Raw genomic sequence first — 17,353 nt, forward strand, 5'->3', positions numbered from 1 at the left:
GTACTAGTTAGAGTGAAGATGGAAAGGTATGAAAAATGATTATTGACATATACATTTTCCCCTCCTAAGATTCAAGCTATCAGAAAGTTGAAATGATTCTTATTAAGGAGTTTCTAGCTAGCCAATAAATTCACCCCCCCCCCCCCCAATCTTGAATGATGAATAGATGGGTTTCTAGCTGTAACAAAATGGGGAGTTAGAAGGTGTAGCTAGGTCAAAATCAGCCAAGGTTCTTAACTTACAAATAATAACCAGAAGGTTTTACATTCTTAATTTTCTGACATGACAAATACATTAGAATCTGTTATCATGGTCTCTTTTAAACTGATAACTATCTGCTTTTCTGTTAAGCTTGATTTGAAGTGTGTAACTTGATGTGCCATTTTGAACATCATCTGCTCCAATTCTCTTGAATTAACATGTTCAGGAAAATATTGGTTAAGAATTCACATCAAATTCAGACACATTTTGATGAAGACATCTCCAATATTGAACATGGACTGCTGAGTTTAACCTATGTCCATGGGTTCTATGCAAAAGTAAATTTGCATTCAAAGCTAAACATCAATTCGACAATCAACCGATAAATAGTTTATATACTTGGGAGATAAGTTCACAGACAAAAGATATTACATCAATTGAGGTTTCAGATATTGGAAAACTGCTCAAATAAAAAACTTACACTACTTGTTTAAACACAATATGAGCAACATTAGTCCTGTGGATTCCCAAATAGCTTCTTCTTCTTCTTCTTCTTCTTGTTCTTACTATATGTTTGAGCTGCTGCAAATAGAAAATCAACATCATTGTTGATCTAATTATTAAGACAACAAAATGTAGACATGATTCGTACCTATTGAAGAACTTGCGTTGATCAAAAGAGTTGGATTGTGAGGAGAGGCCAAAAAGATCCCAATTCTCATTAGCAGATGATGGGATCATGCTATAGTTTTGCTGAAACCCCAAAACGGAAGAAGGGTTCTTGTTCTTGCGTTTGATCACAGGCGGTTCTTGAATTAGGTCATGCCTCGCCCCTTCACCCAAGTGATAAACCGGGTCTCGAAAACCAGCAGTGGCCCTGCCGGAGAGCTGCAAAAACCCAAGCTGATTGCATTCAAACGATGAAGGGTTGAGATCAGAAGCGAGCTCCTTGATGCGCATCTTCTCCAGCGTCCTCTCCCTCGCCCGTGCCCTCGCCTTGGCCCTCGCCTCCCTCCTGCTGGAATCCCCACCTCCTCCTCCTCCGTGTTGTTGATCAGAGGAAGCCACCATCTCACATGCAGAGGGCGAGGAGTAGTCGCTCTTGTTGCTGTTGCTGGTGTGTACCAGCTCCTTGATGGCTGCTTTGGACTTGGTGAGCAGCCAATCAAGGGTTTTGCTGGGCTTGTCGAAGCCCAGCATCTCCTGGAGATCGAAGAACTTCCTCGCAATGCCGATGGAGAGGCGGACTCTCCTGTCCCTCGGCCCCTGCGCCGTGTGTATCTTGCTGTGCCGGTCCTTCTTCGCCGCCTGCTTCCTCACCGGCGCACCACCCGACCCCTCTCCGTTGTAGGCATCCGAGGGAGCGGCTAAGTAGAGCCCGGAGAAGGCGGCTTCCGGGTGGAGATATTGGTGGTGGTGGTGGTGGTGGTGAAGGAGGATTTCGACGCCGGGGTCGAGGTCGGCGGAGGAAGGCGGCGGGAGGAGGTAAGTGTTCCGGCCTAACATGTTTGTGAATTGTGGAGATGTTGGGAGCCCTAGCTAGTGTGAATTATGTAGTGATGGAGGAGTGGAAACCCTCATATTTGAGGAATGAAGCATTTATTTCAGCGATCAAGCTGGGAAAGATCTCCGAAACGGAGGCTCATGAACCGTAGAGGAAAGGGATGTTCGCACAGGTAAAGCCTTTGTTTAGCAGATCTGTTTATTGGGGTTACAAAAGACTTGTCTTTTTCTTTTTTTAATTCATCATGCCAAGGCCCCATTCATGGAGATGTAGATTATGATCATGGATTAGGGATTTCCACGCTTCATTTGCAATAATTATACAGAGTTAGCTAGTATGCTGATACAGACTCTACTGTTTGATTTGTAGGGAATGAGAGACAATGACAAATACTTTAATTTTTTGGACTAATCATATTCGCTTGCATCAAACCTAAAAATTAGACTAAAGGCTTTATGAGTGCCACATTTTTGAATTGGTAGAGATTTTGTGAGAAAGGGTTGATTAATTAATTTTACTAGTTTTAAAATTAGGGCCGTGAGCTTTTTGTAGGGGTGGGTGACCATTGCATGTGTGGGGAGCCAAGAAAAGCTGTGTGGTGATTTAAAAAAACAAGTATTTTGGAGTCTAAAACCGTACCTTTGTCTATAACTCTACGCAATCGACAAAATTTTCTTCATTTCTTGTGCTTTAAGAAGGGCCCCATTTATCTCGTGTCCGGTTGAGCACATATTGCTCTGAAAAAAAATAAAAAATAAAAAGTGAAAAAAAGAGAGGAAAATCACCATTTCCGGCATGGCTCTAAGCAATCTAGGGGACCTCTTCACCCTTTTTGTGCAACTGGGAAAGGTGCCTTTCAATTTCTTCTCATTGATCAGTGGGAATTTCAATAGTAGTAGATCTGTAGCTGTGGTGGAATTAGAAACCCTATTTATTGAAAGAGGAAATTGGAAGCCCTAATGTTGAGCTACAAGGGTTTGTGTCTTGTTTGTTTGTTCTAGTTGGGTAAAAAAAATCAACTACTGCTCGTCAAGTGGAGGAGTTTTATCTTTTACTCATAAATATTAGTGTGCAAGTGAAACTGACTCAGAAGCTTCAAGTGCAGTTGAAGAGGAGAGCCATGGCAATTGAGTAAGTAGAAAAGGAGACTCTCTCTCTCTCTCTCTATCTGTCTGAATTGTGGATGTGTTTATGTCTTCTGTATATATTCTTCGTGCTAGTGCAGAAAAGGGAAACCCTAATACAGTGAAACTGGAGATGTTTGAGAGAGAAAAATTGGAGTTATCCAGTAGTTAATTAACTTTTTTTCAAGAACATAATCAAGAAAAAAGAAAGTTATCTTTTATTTAAATCAAAGCTATCTTGAGTTGATTCAGGCTCTATGGCACTTGATGTCTTGCAAAAAGTGTACTTGCTTCTGTTTTTATATTCAGTCTACTCTTGATTTTCTTAATTTTGTTAAAAGTTGGTATGCTCAATCCATAAGTATTTTCAAGATAAGGGTTCTATGAAAATTATTCAAATTTTAGTTGCATGGTGATTTATGAAAATTAATAGTTTCCTTTTCTCCAGTTTGCTAGTACAGTTTTATTGAAACTAGTATTTACTCCTATGCAAGTATAGTACAAATTTAATCATTATTGATATGGAAATACGAAATGTAAGACTATCTTATTGCTCTATTAATTTACACACATCCAACCCCATGGGCTGGATAATTAATAAACACTGTCTAATTAGTTAGGAGGTCAGTAGTACTATCTTTTGGACATTTATTAAAAATAAAGCTATACTAGCAAGATATAAGTATTTGTTTACATGTGATCAGATTCAGATGCCTGCAAAATGTGATGAAATACTGAATTGTACTATACATAATTTGGTTAAATGTGATATACATATCATTTAACAAAATAAACTCTTGGACTCACCTTTTAGTTAATTAGTAGGAAAAAAAAGCACTTTATTACATTTGTGCCGTGGAACAGAATCATGATATAAATTAGTATCATTAAACTTTGGAAACTTTGACGAAGAATGTGATTCGAAATAATTAGAGTAATCAGATAGAAGGTATAAAAGTAATCTTTGTATATAGGTATAGGCCTTAATTTTGCCGGTGTACCATTAATTTAAGCTAGAGGTACTTTCTATACAGAGCTCAAGTGCTATTAACTAGGACAAAACCCATTAAGGGGGTAAATTTATTAATGCTACTGAATTATGTAATCTATACTTATTAATTTAATTATAATTTTAAAAATAAACATCCCATCCATTTTTGTTCTCTGGTCAATTTTAACAAAAGTTGCAATTGAAATAGCACATCAGCCGCCACATTTGCCTCGACTCATTTATTATAGAAAATCTCATATTGTAATGGTGAGTTTGTTGTAGTTTTTTAATTAATGTTATGTATATAAATATAGAATACGAAATTCTTAAAAAAAAAGATGAAATATCAAAAAATTGGAATCATCAATAATAAGAAATTCAAATTAAATACGAGCACTCCATTTTCAATTTTAAATTCCTAACATTCAATTTGATACAATTAAGGAGGGAGTACATATTTTTTAGTAACTTTTTGAGAAATTATCCCATTTTAATTAATTCTTAGAGAGGGTAAGTAAACTTAAATTAATTATGGTGCTAACAAGAAAATAGACAAACGTGTATTCATTATTTTGAAGAAATATATCTTTGTTTCAATTGGCAATCAGGCCACAACAAGTCCCTTTCATTAACTTTTATCCATTTTTACTGTGTAAGAGACATGATTTTACGTGAATGCATGCGGCAGTACAAGTTTTTATTTTAAATAAAAAAGACTAAAAGCACATTTTGATCCTTAAGATAGTGTCATTTTACGATTTTGGTCCAAAACATTATCTTTTCAATTATTCGGTCCATCACAAATAAAAACGGGTCACATTTGGTCCGAATTTGACGGAACTGTTAAAATTTAACCGTCAACGGATTTTAATTATATTTTGACCGGATTAAGAGTTAATATTAGAATTTTAATTTTTTTTCGAAAAAAATGAGGAAAATGCAGCGGGAAATTGATCTCAAATCGTCGCGGATTTCTTTGCTAAGGGAAAGTTCGAAAGAGATTAACCGGAATAATAGGTTATTGGAGAAGACGATTAGAGCTGCCGGAAATTTCTCAGTTCTCGAAACGGTGTCGTTCCATAGTTTAAGCATTACTGATTTCGTCGTTGTGCTTACGCGTTGAGATCTGTGAGGCATTTTACCAAACAATTGATCCGCGAAATGGAATCCGCCAGCTGGAATATCGACGTCGCTTCCAACGCGATTCAGGGCGGTCTTAAATTCAACAGAAAGGATCACAAAGGCTTAGTGTTCGAATCGTTTGTTTGCAGAGAGATTTTCAGCGGCTTCAACGATCCTATCTTTGGAATCGAGAAAATTGATTATTCAGAGAAGCAGCGGCCCCGGATTTTCTTCTTCGAGGAGTTCACGAAATTGAGGTCGGTCTCTGTGAGTCATTTCGTCAAACATAACCCGAGCTCTTTATTCGGAATTTTTTTGAAATCGAAGTATCTTAACTTCATACATCCAGAGATGGAATTCTTATTTTTCGGCAATTTAAACCAGAGGAAGATGGTGAACGGCGGGGATTTGCCGGAAACGGAGTTCTTCAAGATGTTTGCTGAAATGTCAAGAAGAGTTTGGTTACTTCATTGTTTGGCATGAGAAAGAGAATTGAAAAATTAGGTCTAGGGTGGGGCGGCGCATTTTTAAAAGAAATACAGATGTTCTTTTAAAAAAAATCAAATAAAATATTCATTTTTTTTGAAAAAAATTAAAATTTTAATATTAAATCTTAATTCGGTCAAAATGTAACTAAAATCTGTTGACTGTTAAATTTTAACAGTTCGGTCAAATTCGGACTAAATGTGACTCGTTTTTATTTGTAAGAGACCGAATAATTTAAAAGATAATGTTTTAAACCAAAATCTTAAAATCGCAATATGTTATGGATCAAAATGAGCATTTAGTCTAAAAAGAAAGATAATATAATCGCACCAAATGTGTGCAAAAGTATTGTCGTCACATCATAATATTTGTAATTTATTCTGCTCACTGAACACGGACACCAAATATTAATTGTGCTGAACTTTTAATTAATCTCAGAGAACCACAGTCATTATTCTTTATTACAGATTTATTTATGTCATCAATAACATAATATATTCACCAAATAGAAAAAAAAAATAACAATACGAATTTTTGATATGATAGAAAATAGAGAATGTCGTACACCACAAGATTCAAATGAATATTCCAACCACATAAGGCAGAAGACACTATATGGACAAACATGATCCAATATTTCAAAAGAAGATATAACAAAAATGGACATATACATATCTTTCAATTGAAATTATAATACTATTGATTAATGATCGCATAAAGATTGATGTAACAGATTATGTTGGTTATGTATATATCATTTCAAAAAAAATGATGGTGGTGGAATCATTGTCTTTTAATTAATAATGTATGTTATGCATGCCATTGTCTTTTATCAAAAAATCTATCATACAATTGTATTATTTTGCAATAATCTGTGCAGTTGTGTTTAATGTGCAGAAAATTTTGAAGATATACGTATTTTTTATAAAGTTGAAGCTAGTTAAGAATGTTTCACTAGTAATAGTAGTTAGCTTGGGAGGACGTAATAGACTAATAGCATGTGATGGATTTGTGTAGGGTTTGGGTATTATACAAACAAATTGGATAGTGGATACTTGTATTTTATAACTTTATTAATTATACATTTAAGTAATTAAAGATAATAGAAAATAATTGGAGTCTTAGCTTATTAGTAAAGTAATAATTTCATCATTTTTTGCTGTTTATAATTTACATTTACCTAGGCCGTATGGATTCGAATTTATTGGGACGGATGGAATTAATTAGCGGAGCCAGAAATTCTATACCGAGACACAAGAAAGACATTTCACAATTTTCTTGATAAGGATTTTCCTTAAAAATCAAAACATAATTTAAACTCAAACTCACAAGTTTCAAAAAAAGTCTTATTTCTATAATAGTTTTTTATATTAATCTTAGAGTAGAAAGAAATTACAGTATGACCTTGATTCAGTTCCATCAGGAGATATATCTCTAAATTTTCTAATCTAGCTTATTAATCGCATATTTTAAAATTTAAATTTAGAATTAAATTACCAAAATATCCTTATTTGTTTTCGAAAATTTTGGGTCTCATGTAGTACAAGTTTGTTTGTGAAAACTAATACTAATTGATTACTAGTATTTAGCCCAATTCAAAATTTAGTCCAATTTGGGCCCAATTACAAATATCCTCAATTCTCTAAAAGGGTTAAAGAAGAGTATTTAGCCCATTTCCGAATTCTGCATGGTATTTCTAAGGAAACTTAAAATACGATCTTAGTAAATTATGAAGTGATCAAAATTCTCAAATATTTATTGACTAAAAACGACGTATATCTTGTGCTTGTATTTGTTTCATTAAAAGGAATACACATATTACTTCTGATTTTACTGACTAAATACATAGGTTTATTTTAACGGAAAATACATAGTTTTACACTTTTACTAGACGGTATTTCTGTATATACGATATTAATATCCTTCTAACATGTATATTTGTGACTAAAAGAGTTTAATCCGTATACCAAAAAAAGAGCTTAACCGTATTATAGATTTTTTTTCTCAATTTCAAATAAAAACATATTTCAAAATTCATAACTGCTGGAATGATGGGCCTAATTTTTTTAAATTGTACTGTACATGTTTGTTAGAAAACTACTCCATAATAAAGTGATTTATCAATAACTGTTCTCTGTTATTCTGTGAAAATTCGATCCCTAAAACTCATTGGATATAGGAGAAAAGTCGTCAGTGTCACAATTCAGCTAGAAGATTAAGAATTTAAAACTAGCTAGTACACGTATAGGGTGTGTGAAAAAAAAATAAGTTTCATCATCACATCTTTGAATACTTAATTAATTGATGGGCCTAATTTTTATGTAGTGTTTATAGAAAAAAAATAGCCTCATAAATACATTCTGATTTACTTGAAAAGCATTTAATTAGATCTACTCTACTTCCTATTAGTACTTTTAGCAATGTTTTTCTTAAAATATTCTTTTCAAAATGAAAGTCAACATTGTGTTTGTAGATCAACTGTACCATAAAAAAAATCTGCATTATATATTGACTTTATTTATAGGCGGTCTATTCTTGCTCCTCCGAATATGGAAACTTTAAAATGGTAAATATACAATATGCATATGGAAGAAATAAATAGTAATAGTATGTTTAAAATTTTCAAATAATTAAAATACGCACGAAAAGTGTGAATGTCGACTCATCTCATTCTGTCATGCCCGCACGCTTTAGAAAGTGGGCAAATAACTCTATTATATCAATGAAATCGAATTTATGAGCATGTACTATATTTACAAGATCATTTTACTGTTTTTACGGATAGGAACACAATTTGTACCGCTATTATTTTATATTTTAAGTGGAGAGAGTAAAGTAAGATAGATGAATAAAGTAGAGATAAATGTATTTACATTTTTAGTAATTGGTCATCTTGAGTTGGATAAACTAAAAAGGAAAGTGAGATCATCTTCAATGTGATAGAGGGAATACTGTATATTTCCATCGAAAGAGAATTATGGAAAAAGAATAGATCAATAGAGCATAGTTCAGAGGACATTCACAAATCTTGATTAATTGACACTAGCATTTTAATGATTTTTGTAATATTTATTTATTTCATTATAAAAAAATTAGTTAAATTAATCTATGAAGGAATAAAGGCCAATGTATTATAGCTTAAGTTAGCATGATATTATAGTTATTCGAATATTGCTTAGATTTGTATAGGAAATTTGGAAGCGATTGCGGGCACCACTTGTCCTAGACTCAGGCAACAATATTAAGTTACATATAAAAGGAACAAAGGAGGGAAAGTTTTAGAAAGGGAATTAAATAATTAAATAGATTAAAAGAGGATGAAATTGATTAGTGTTTGATGGTTGATGAGTGGAACTAAATTAAAAGGCAATAATACAAAATATTAGGGAGAAAAAACTAAGATAAAGTTGATCAAGTAACGACATTTAATTGTCCTTTCATGGGGAGCAAACCCACATGCTATTTTATCCTTCAACTCCTCTTTTCAAAAAAGGAGGTACCAATAAATTCTATACATGAGAGTACATTCATTTTATAATATTTTCGTCTTACTATATGTATTTATTAGAAATGACTTAACTATCGATTCCATATTAATTGGATTTACACTTTGCCTCCTAAAATATCGCATATGTGGGACGAGCCTCTTCTAACTTATATAACTGGGACAAGCCATCAAACTTTATACGTGATTTTCTGGGTTCGTTTTATTTCATTAAATTTATTTGTTTGGTTTCAGAAAAACAAACTGAAAGTGGGAGGCCTAGGCTAGACTAAGAAATAAAAAAATTCAATCACTTTTCAAGATTTGGTATATAGTAGTAGTAAATTATAGTCGCAATTAATTTGAGTTATAAATAAAGTAATAAAATAAAATAAAATAAGAAAGAGAAATAAATTTAGTTCACATGCATTTCCTTGTAATAGTATACGCGAAGAGGAATTGATGTTTCTGTTCACTAAAGAAGAATATGTATTTTTTATTTTAAAATTCATTTATGGCAGTGGAACAACTAGGGCTGAGGAAAAATATCGAAATGTCGAAATACTGGCATTATCGTACCGAAAAAATACTAAAAATACCGAATTTTAGGTATACCGTGATTTTCGGTACGGTATGATACCTTACTGAAATATTTCGGTAAGGTAAAGGTATGAATTTTTATATACCGCGGCATACCGAAATTCGGTATATACCGTAAAATATGAATATAATAATATATAAAGTATTTTATATATTTTTAAATTATAAAATTTATTGTGAAATATAATATAATATGAGTAAAATATACTAGTATTTAATACCTCGTATATTATTTAAATTACTATAAAATATAAATAGTATTCTAAAAACTCAAATATTTAATTTTCATTGATATTGAAAGTAAGGTATACCGCAAAAGTATGGTATACCGAACTTTAGTACGGCATACCGAAAATGAGGTACGATATCGGTATGAAAATTCTCCATACTGAAAATAAGGTATACCGAAAATTTTGGTAAGATAAAGGTATGATTTTTTCGCATATCGAATTTATGGTAAGGTATACGGTATGGTGTTTCGGTAAGGTATACCGTACCTACCCACCCCTAGGAACAACAAATACTCCTCCCTCCATCCCACTACAAGTGAGACACTCCAAATCGGACGTTGTTTTACAAAAATAATAATAAATAGTTAGAGTAGAGATAAAGTAAAGTAAGTAAGATAATAATGTATATACGACTATCTTCTATACTGTTATTTCTCTTACTTTACTTTCCATCCACTTTAACTGTTTATTATTATCTTTGCAAAATAACGGTAAAAAAGAAACGCCTCACTTATAGTGGGACATAAGAAGTAATAAATTTCTATAAAATGTAATAGTAAGTGGGACAGAGGAAGTAATAAATTTCTATAAAATGTAATTAGTAATAGGATAAGTATAGTTTTAGTTGGAGTCAAATATGGTTAATTGTGATTGAGTCGCCTGCAAATTACATATCGCCACGTCATCAATATGCACGGTAATGCATGTTCAATGGGCAGGTGAGAATTTCTGATTTGGGAGCATTATTAATTTCATTTACTTCGATCTTGAAATAAAATGGAGAGAATAAACATTTACGAAAAATTACCAATATTGAACCATTTATTATACTACTACTAAAAAGCTCATTCCTTCAAAAATTTGTAGTCAAACTTTATTTAGGTTGTCGTACTTTAATAGCCTCATGGCTATATAATGAATTCTTTGGTGTGACTGTCTCAGACTCTATGTACAAGTCAAGTTAAGACCAAATTGACATATTTTTGTAATTATACATATTAATAGAAGGATAAATAAATTATTAAAATATATATTTACATTCGTAAATTTAGGCCATCCACATCTCTATCTCAATACTGTCTCTTAACCGTCTCATCCCTTAACTATTCATGGGTCCCACTACACTTTTTATCTTATCTCTTAACTAAGAGACAACACCTGCATCATTCCGTCTCTTAACCATCTCATCCGTTAACTATTCATTCACTTTCATTTTTTATTTTTATTTCCAACAAATTCAATTAATATTTCATTGAAATATTAAATTAATACTAATAATTCATAAAATCATTAAAAATCACGAAAATTACAACATCCAAAAATACGAAAATACATAATTGAAATTCTAACATTAGAATTTATTGAAATCCGCATAATCATGGAAAGTGATGCGGTGATCGTCTAACGGTTGCTAAATTTGCCCAAATGTGCTCCATTAGATCCTTCTAGCGATTCTTCCATCATTCGACGTATTTGCTCAAATAGATTCATGAATGAATTAAATTTGGAAGAAGAATTGGAGAGAAAAGAGAGATGATATGATAGTGATGAGAAGAAAAAAAAGATGAGAGATAGTGTGTTTGTGTGTAAAATGAAAGTGGTTAATAGGAGTATTTATAAAATGAAAAAAAGAAAAAATAATTACCGTTAATTTTTTTTTTCGGAAAATCGCTTTTTTAAAAAAAATTATTTATTACATCAGCATGACGACACCCACTCGCGTGCCGACGAGTGGGTGTCACGCCGCGTGCCAGAGCTCGCCACGTGGCGCTGGCGCGTGGCGAGACAGCCCGCCACCCCCTTCCCCCGGGCTACGCGATGAGACGGAGCATCCACATCGGTGTCTCGATGCGGTCTCGTCTCGCCGGGACGAGACCGAGCCCGTATCGAGACACCGATGCGGATGCTCTAAACCTTTTTAATTTTCGTTATGATTTATGAATCAATCTCCCGTTTACAAACTCGTTATTTTTTGTTTTAAAAACCATTGTGGCACCCACTTTCAGTGAATAAGAATAATTATTGTTGTATATATGCTAGTAGTTAGGTCTTAGGAGCATTAAATTGTTGTGGTTCCCACTTTCGCTTAACTAGGCAAATACAGTAGTAATTATGGTATAGACATAAATTAATTAAATAACAAAAAAAAACTGATTTTTTTTTCTTCTAATTTTTGGTTTAATACTACTTGATTTTACTTTTATATCATCTTCATTATATGTTGCTCAACATGTTAGTGTTGCTCTTTCATAGTTTTTGCTCAACTTATTACTACTGTCATTTTTTTATTGTTGCTCAACGTATACAGTAATTCGTGATATTAATGTGTTTTACGTAATGGAATTCAAAGATAAGTATCAACTCACAAGTCTATTCACACACATATAAGTTTATATCGGTAATTCTAATTTTTTTATACATGTAAATGGACTAAATTAACTCTTTATGGCCGGCCACATTATGGCCATTTAGCATCACTCTTTTTCTTATAACTTCCGACTTATGTGAGTCACCAAAACAAATGTTTGACTCATATCTAAGTATTTATAGTGCAAAATGATTGTAAAAAACAAGCTAAGTGAAATGGAACAATCCCAAAAAATGCATTTAATCAAAAATTACAAAGAAAAGGGTACTGAACTAAATGACTGGGGCGCTGCAGTTTTTCTAGCCCCTACTAACCTTTCTTATCTTCATTAATTTTGTCATTTAATTCTGCAATTGCAGAATTTTGTTTTTGGTTGATTCTGATTGTCAGTCATATTTCCTTTTAAATGTCTTCCCCCTTTTAAGGCAAAAACTGCATCACTTATTCAATTCTCACTCACTGCCACATATTTTTGAGTTTTTCATCACTTATTCAATATGATTTTCAACTGGTTTTAATACTAAGCTCAACAGACAAAGACCACGACTAATTTGTGTGCAAATAAGTTAAAGTATAGCTTTAATATCATCTAATTATTTTTTTAAAGTAGAAAGTGGAGGAGAGTGGGACAAAGGAATGCCATTAAAACTAGGAGACTTCTGTAGCATGAAATTTTACTTTGACCTAAAGAATTTTAATAAATGGTTTACTATGTATATGCACGTGGTGGTTGAGAAGCTAATTCTTCGGCGTGATATTGTATAGTTTGGGTAAAAATATAGTAGTAGTAGTAGTAGTAGTTATTTTGGTCACAATTTGGAGTGAATTATTAGACTGAAAATTTTGGGAACCAAGGGATCATATTATAGTTTGGAAATGCATGATAAATTTGTTGAAAATGATAGTATTAGTTTATAATTAAAAAATGTCAATTATCTTGAAGAAAAGTGTCAATTTGTGGTTTGGGAGCAAATTTCCCAATCATTTTGTACACAGCCGAAAGAGCCATCATTACTATGTTGAAATTTATGTCATAATTGTTTATCTTAGCAACCTCCAATTATTACATACATGCACTATTCTATATATTCGAATTTATTTAATTTGATGCTAGAAAATAAACTTTAAACAATATGTAATAGTGCCAAACTGCTCACTAGCTATCATCATCATCATCATCATCATCATCATCATCATACGAGAAATGATATAGTACAATGCTAAAATACGAAAAAAAATACCATGCACAAATGGAAAAAGACTCCTGATCTCACTAATAAGGGAAAATGATGGTAGGATAGATATTTACAGTAAAATACTTTAGAAGATAAAATGACAGCAAAATTAAGGCCAAGAAAGAAACTAACTGAAAGCAAAATCCTTTCCTGGGGATGGATACATACACAATAATTCACTAAATCTAATTAACTTAGAAAAAAAAATCAGTCATGCCAGCAAAGAAGCATAACTACACATCTCCTCATTATGTAGAGCCTTCCTCTCTGTTCTTTCATGAATCTTCCCAATTTCTTGCTTGACAATCGCTTCTTCGACGACTCGTCCCTCATTCTCATCTCCATTTAAGTTCAATCTGCTTCAACAACAAGAAAATTTTGATTTCAAGAAACAGAAGAATTTTTTGTAAGGTGGTTTTCTCTCAAGAATGATGAGAATTGAGAAGTGGTTTGAGTTTGAAATGAGGGGGGCAGAAGGGGGTTCTTATAATGGCCCATTTTCTGTGTGCCACGTTGCATCATTAATGCAGGCATCATCCTCCTACATAGTTGCTTTGCCCCAATACATTATATATAACCTATCATATTTTTGAGTTTGCATTTTTTTTTGTCATACTATATTTTCCACACAGTTATATGTTTTACTGAATTTTCAATAGACCAGTCGAAACATTACATGATCGAATCTACCAAGATTTTACATAAATTTGTACCATTCATACATACGAGAATTGTTATCTTCTTTTATTTGATTTGATTTGATTTAATTTTATTATTATGAAATTTGTACGAATTTTGTTGCAATAAAGGATGGTAGTTGTAGTTCAGTGAGTCAGTCAAACATTACAGCAGAAGTGATACTTTCACACAGCTGAAGTGGTGAAGTGATTATTTTAATGCGCAGTTTCACAGTGAGATTCCTTAATAGGGACAGTAAAGGGACATTTGATAAAATCTAAACACTTAAATAAAGCTTAATTCAAAAACATTAATGGTGTTACAGAAATTGGCATCTTTAATTCCAACCAGGGTTGAATTGTTTACAAGCATTGCTCTTGGAATTTGAGGCAGTGCTAAACATGTTTTGCTTAGTGTTCCACCATGCCTAAAAAATTTATTTTTCTACAATAATCCCATTTTTTTTCCCTTCATTTAATTATACATTAAATTATGTAGTGTAAATCTGACAGAAATGAAAGATCTTGGAAGATTGCACACGAGTGTTTTCAGTGAAGAAAATATCCAAGCTGAGGTATGATTAGGAGTGGGGTATAAATAGAAAAAAAATAAAATGAGAAGGGGACAGTAGAGGATCAAAATACACTCAAGAATGCCTAGAAATTCAAAGAGTGGACCAGCAGGTTTATATGGTCCACTTCTAATTCATGAATGTGTAGCAAATTAATTTAAGTATTGTTTGGACTAAGACAGCCCTGCGCGATACAAGGAAGAGATGCTGTCACGTGACAGCCACATGACTGGACATTGCCCATTATCCTCTCTTTGTAATATTAGCAGTAAAATGAGGCCCGCACGGGCTTAACTCAGTTGGTTCCTGGGTGGTAGATTGTCCCTAAGCAGACAGGATCGAATGCTGGCAGCCGCAGTGTGGGAGTTTCACCACTGTGGTGGCTCCTTGTGTGCTGGTTACCAGTGTAAGTTCCTCCCACCTAATGGGCCGCTGAGGTACCGTGTTTGAACCCCTCCATAGCGATGTCGGGCCGGGTTATGGGGGCGCCTGGGGTGAGCGAATCACCTTTTTGTCCCTAAGCAGTAAAATGAGTATTTGAATGAAAGCTTACTGGTTTGAATTCATTAAACCTCTACTAATCACATGTGGTTAATGAAATTATGCTTCCACATTTAATTTTCCCTTAATAATTTGGGATAACTACATGATAATGTATTTATATATAGTATAGTATAGGAGATGGACTAATGAGTTCTCTTCCGTATCGTGACTTCCCTTAAATTGGTACAGTAGTATTTGATTTAACAGTAAAAAGTTGTTTTTTACGTATGTGTCATATAAAAATGTCGACTTCATAAAATTAAATGCAGCTAAAAACGACGATTATGTGTCAGCCAAGTCAGTCTCAATTTCTCACTCAAATTACGAATTAATATTGCTGTCACAACTACAAAAGTTGTTAACATTAATTAAATTTGTGTGTCTATTTGAAGGAACTAAAAAACGTTTAATCATAATGCAAATTTGGTACTAGCATTCGTACAAAGTCTTACTGTAACTTTAAATTTTAATTGACTCTTCCAAGCCCCTGAGGCCTCAAGGTTTCTTGGAATTTTATTAAGTTGATTGACCCTCAACAATAAAAAAAGTTAGTAAACCATATTTAATAGGAAATTAGGCGTATTAATTATTGGAAGATCTTTGTTTTGATTTCTACTCCAAGACAGCTCCGAAATTCACAGTTAATAAATTAGCACATGTGAGTGAATGAAATGGGGGCTGTTAATTAAGAAAGGGATTAATCATGAAATCCTCATTGGATTTGGGTGTGTCTGAGAATCCGAATTTTCGATTTTGTTGTCCAATTTTGTTCATTCACCTCTAATATTCCAAAATTTAAATGGGTAAAGATTCATCCTTCTCCCATTAATTATTTGCGGAGATGAAGGTACAGATGAATAGATTAGACCAAATTCTCAAATTTCTAGAACCTAGACAATATGGTACTGTGAATGTAGCTCGTATTTCAGTTGATATGTACACTCTTATACTGCTTTGAATGAGCCTCTACCTTATGTATAAAGTAACATACAAATACAGTAAACGTATACATACATCCTCCAACATATTTAGCTTTGTTTTCGTTATTGCTAAAAAATTACTACAACACACCATCTAACCAATCTACTATGTACAACCCAGAACCACCCCAATGTTTAGGTTAAGAGTTGAATATTATAACCCGATAAAAATCACAATTTGATTAGCTCGTATCCAAATAACTCACAAAGCCACAACCTAAGTAGGATTGGCCGCTGGCTCGATTGACATATGTAATCCCACTAGAAATTGAGTTGGACTTCAAAAGATGCAAAACTAGGGTATGAACTTAGTTATATCTACACTTTAATGGAACAACGATACCTCAATATTATTATTAGACATAAATATTATTTCTATTTATTTTTTTTCATCTAAACATATACAATTAGAATATGGTAGCATATATAATTAGAATCATCATAAATCTACTATAATTAGATAGAGTATATTTTTTATGATAAATAATTTAAAGTGATAGAGTGCAATTTAATACCTTGAGATATTTCCATTTTAATCTATGGCTGATATGTATGTATAGCCCTTAGTAGCTTATTGAGTATAATTTTTGATACACACCCAAAACTAAAGCCACATATACAATAAAATATCCACAATCGTATACTCCTATTCTGTCAATCTAAATTTATAAGCCGATTTCATTATAAGAACGGAATTCTATATTAATGAATTTCGAACTGGTACAAATTCCAAAATATCAAATGTATATTTCTACTTTGACGACACAGTAGGAATTTTAAACTAAAAATGCAACAATTAAAACTTTTGGGAGGGTACATGTACTATTATGATTAAAACTAATTTAATACTAATATTTGTGAAATAGAATTCTGGCCATTTATTTGGTAATATAGTAAGTAATAATGACTATTGAGTAGTAGTATTAGTAGTTCATAGTTCAAGACGTAGTTCTTCATCAAAAGAGGATGATTATCTGAATATTTGCGGCTGTCAAAGTTCAATTTGGACATGATTATTCATTCATCACGATATTTAACTGAGGGTGACGATGTTAATTTTTATTTTTAATAATGGGCTAGAAGATCGTTTCAATTTTCAAACCGATGGGGCCAACGTCCTTTTCAACATTTTACATAAAGATTAATATCTTAAACTTGGCCCACTAATATTAATAAGAAGATAATCAGGCCTCATATTTTGGAAATATTAATGGATCAGTATCTGGGCTCAGGTAT

The 17,353-nt window shown here is 32.8% G+C and overlaps 1 protein-coding gene across 2 annotated transcripts; it reads right to left on the minus strand.

Annotated features, from left to right (window-relative positions):
• Window positions 1–568: 568 nt before the first annotated feature.
• Window positions 569–3,604, minus strand: LOC121770587 (transcription factor DICHOTOMA-like). 2 transcript variants are annotated; one of them, XM_042167329.1, is made up of 3 exons: window positions 2,345–3,602; window positions 854–2,007; window positions 569–783 (listed from the first exon to the last, which is right to left on the minus strand). In XM_042167329.1, exons 2-3 carry the CDS (start codon window positions 1,705–1,707, stop codon window positions 768–770), a joined length of 870 nt encoding a protein of 289 aa, XP_042023263.1. In that variant the 5' UTR covers window positions 1,708–2,007; window positions 2,345–3,602; the 3' UTR covers window positions 569–767. The 2 variants fall into 2 exon arrangements, with proteins under 2 accessions (XP_042023263.1, XP_042023264.1); XM_042167330.1 differs by having other exon boundaries at window positions 569–780; window positions 854–3,604.
• Window positions 3,605–17,353: the final 13,749 nt, after the last annotated feature.

The sequence above is a fragment of the Salvia splendens genome, chromosome 16 (assembly GCF_004379255.2).
Source record: "Salvia splendens isolate huo1 chromosome 16, SspV2, whole genome shotgun sequence".
Lineage (NCBI taxonomy): Eukaryota > Viridiplantae > Streptophyta > Magnoliopsida > Lamiales > Lamiaceae > Salvia > Salvia splendens.

Coding starts and splice junctions, on each gene's coding strand:
- LOC121770587 (XM_042167329.1), bottom strand. CDS start 1,707: ATGTTAGGCCGGAACACTTACCTCCTCCCGCCGCCTTCCTCCGCCGAC.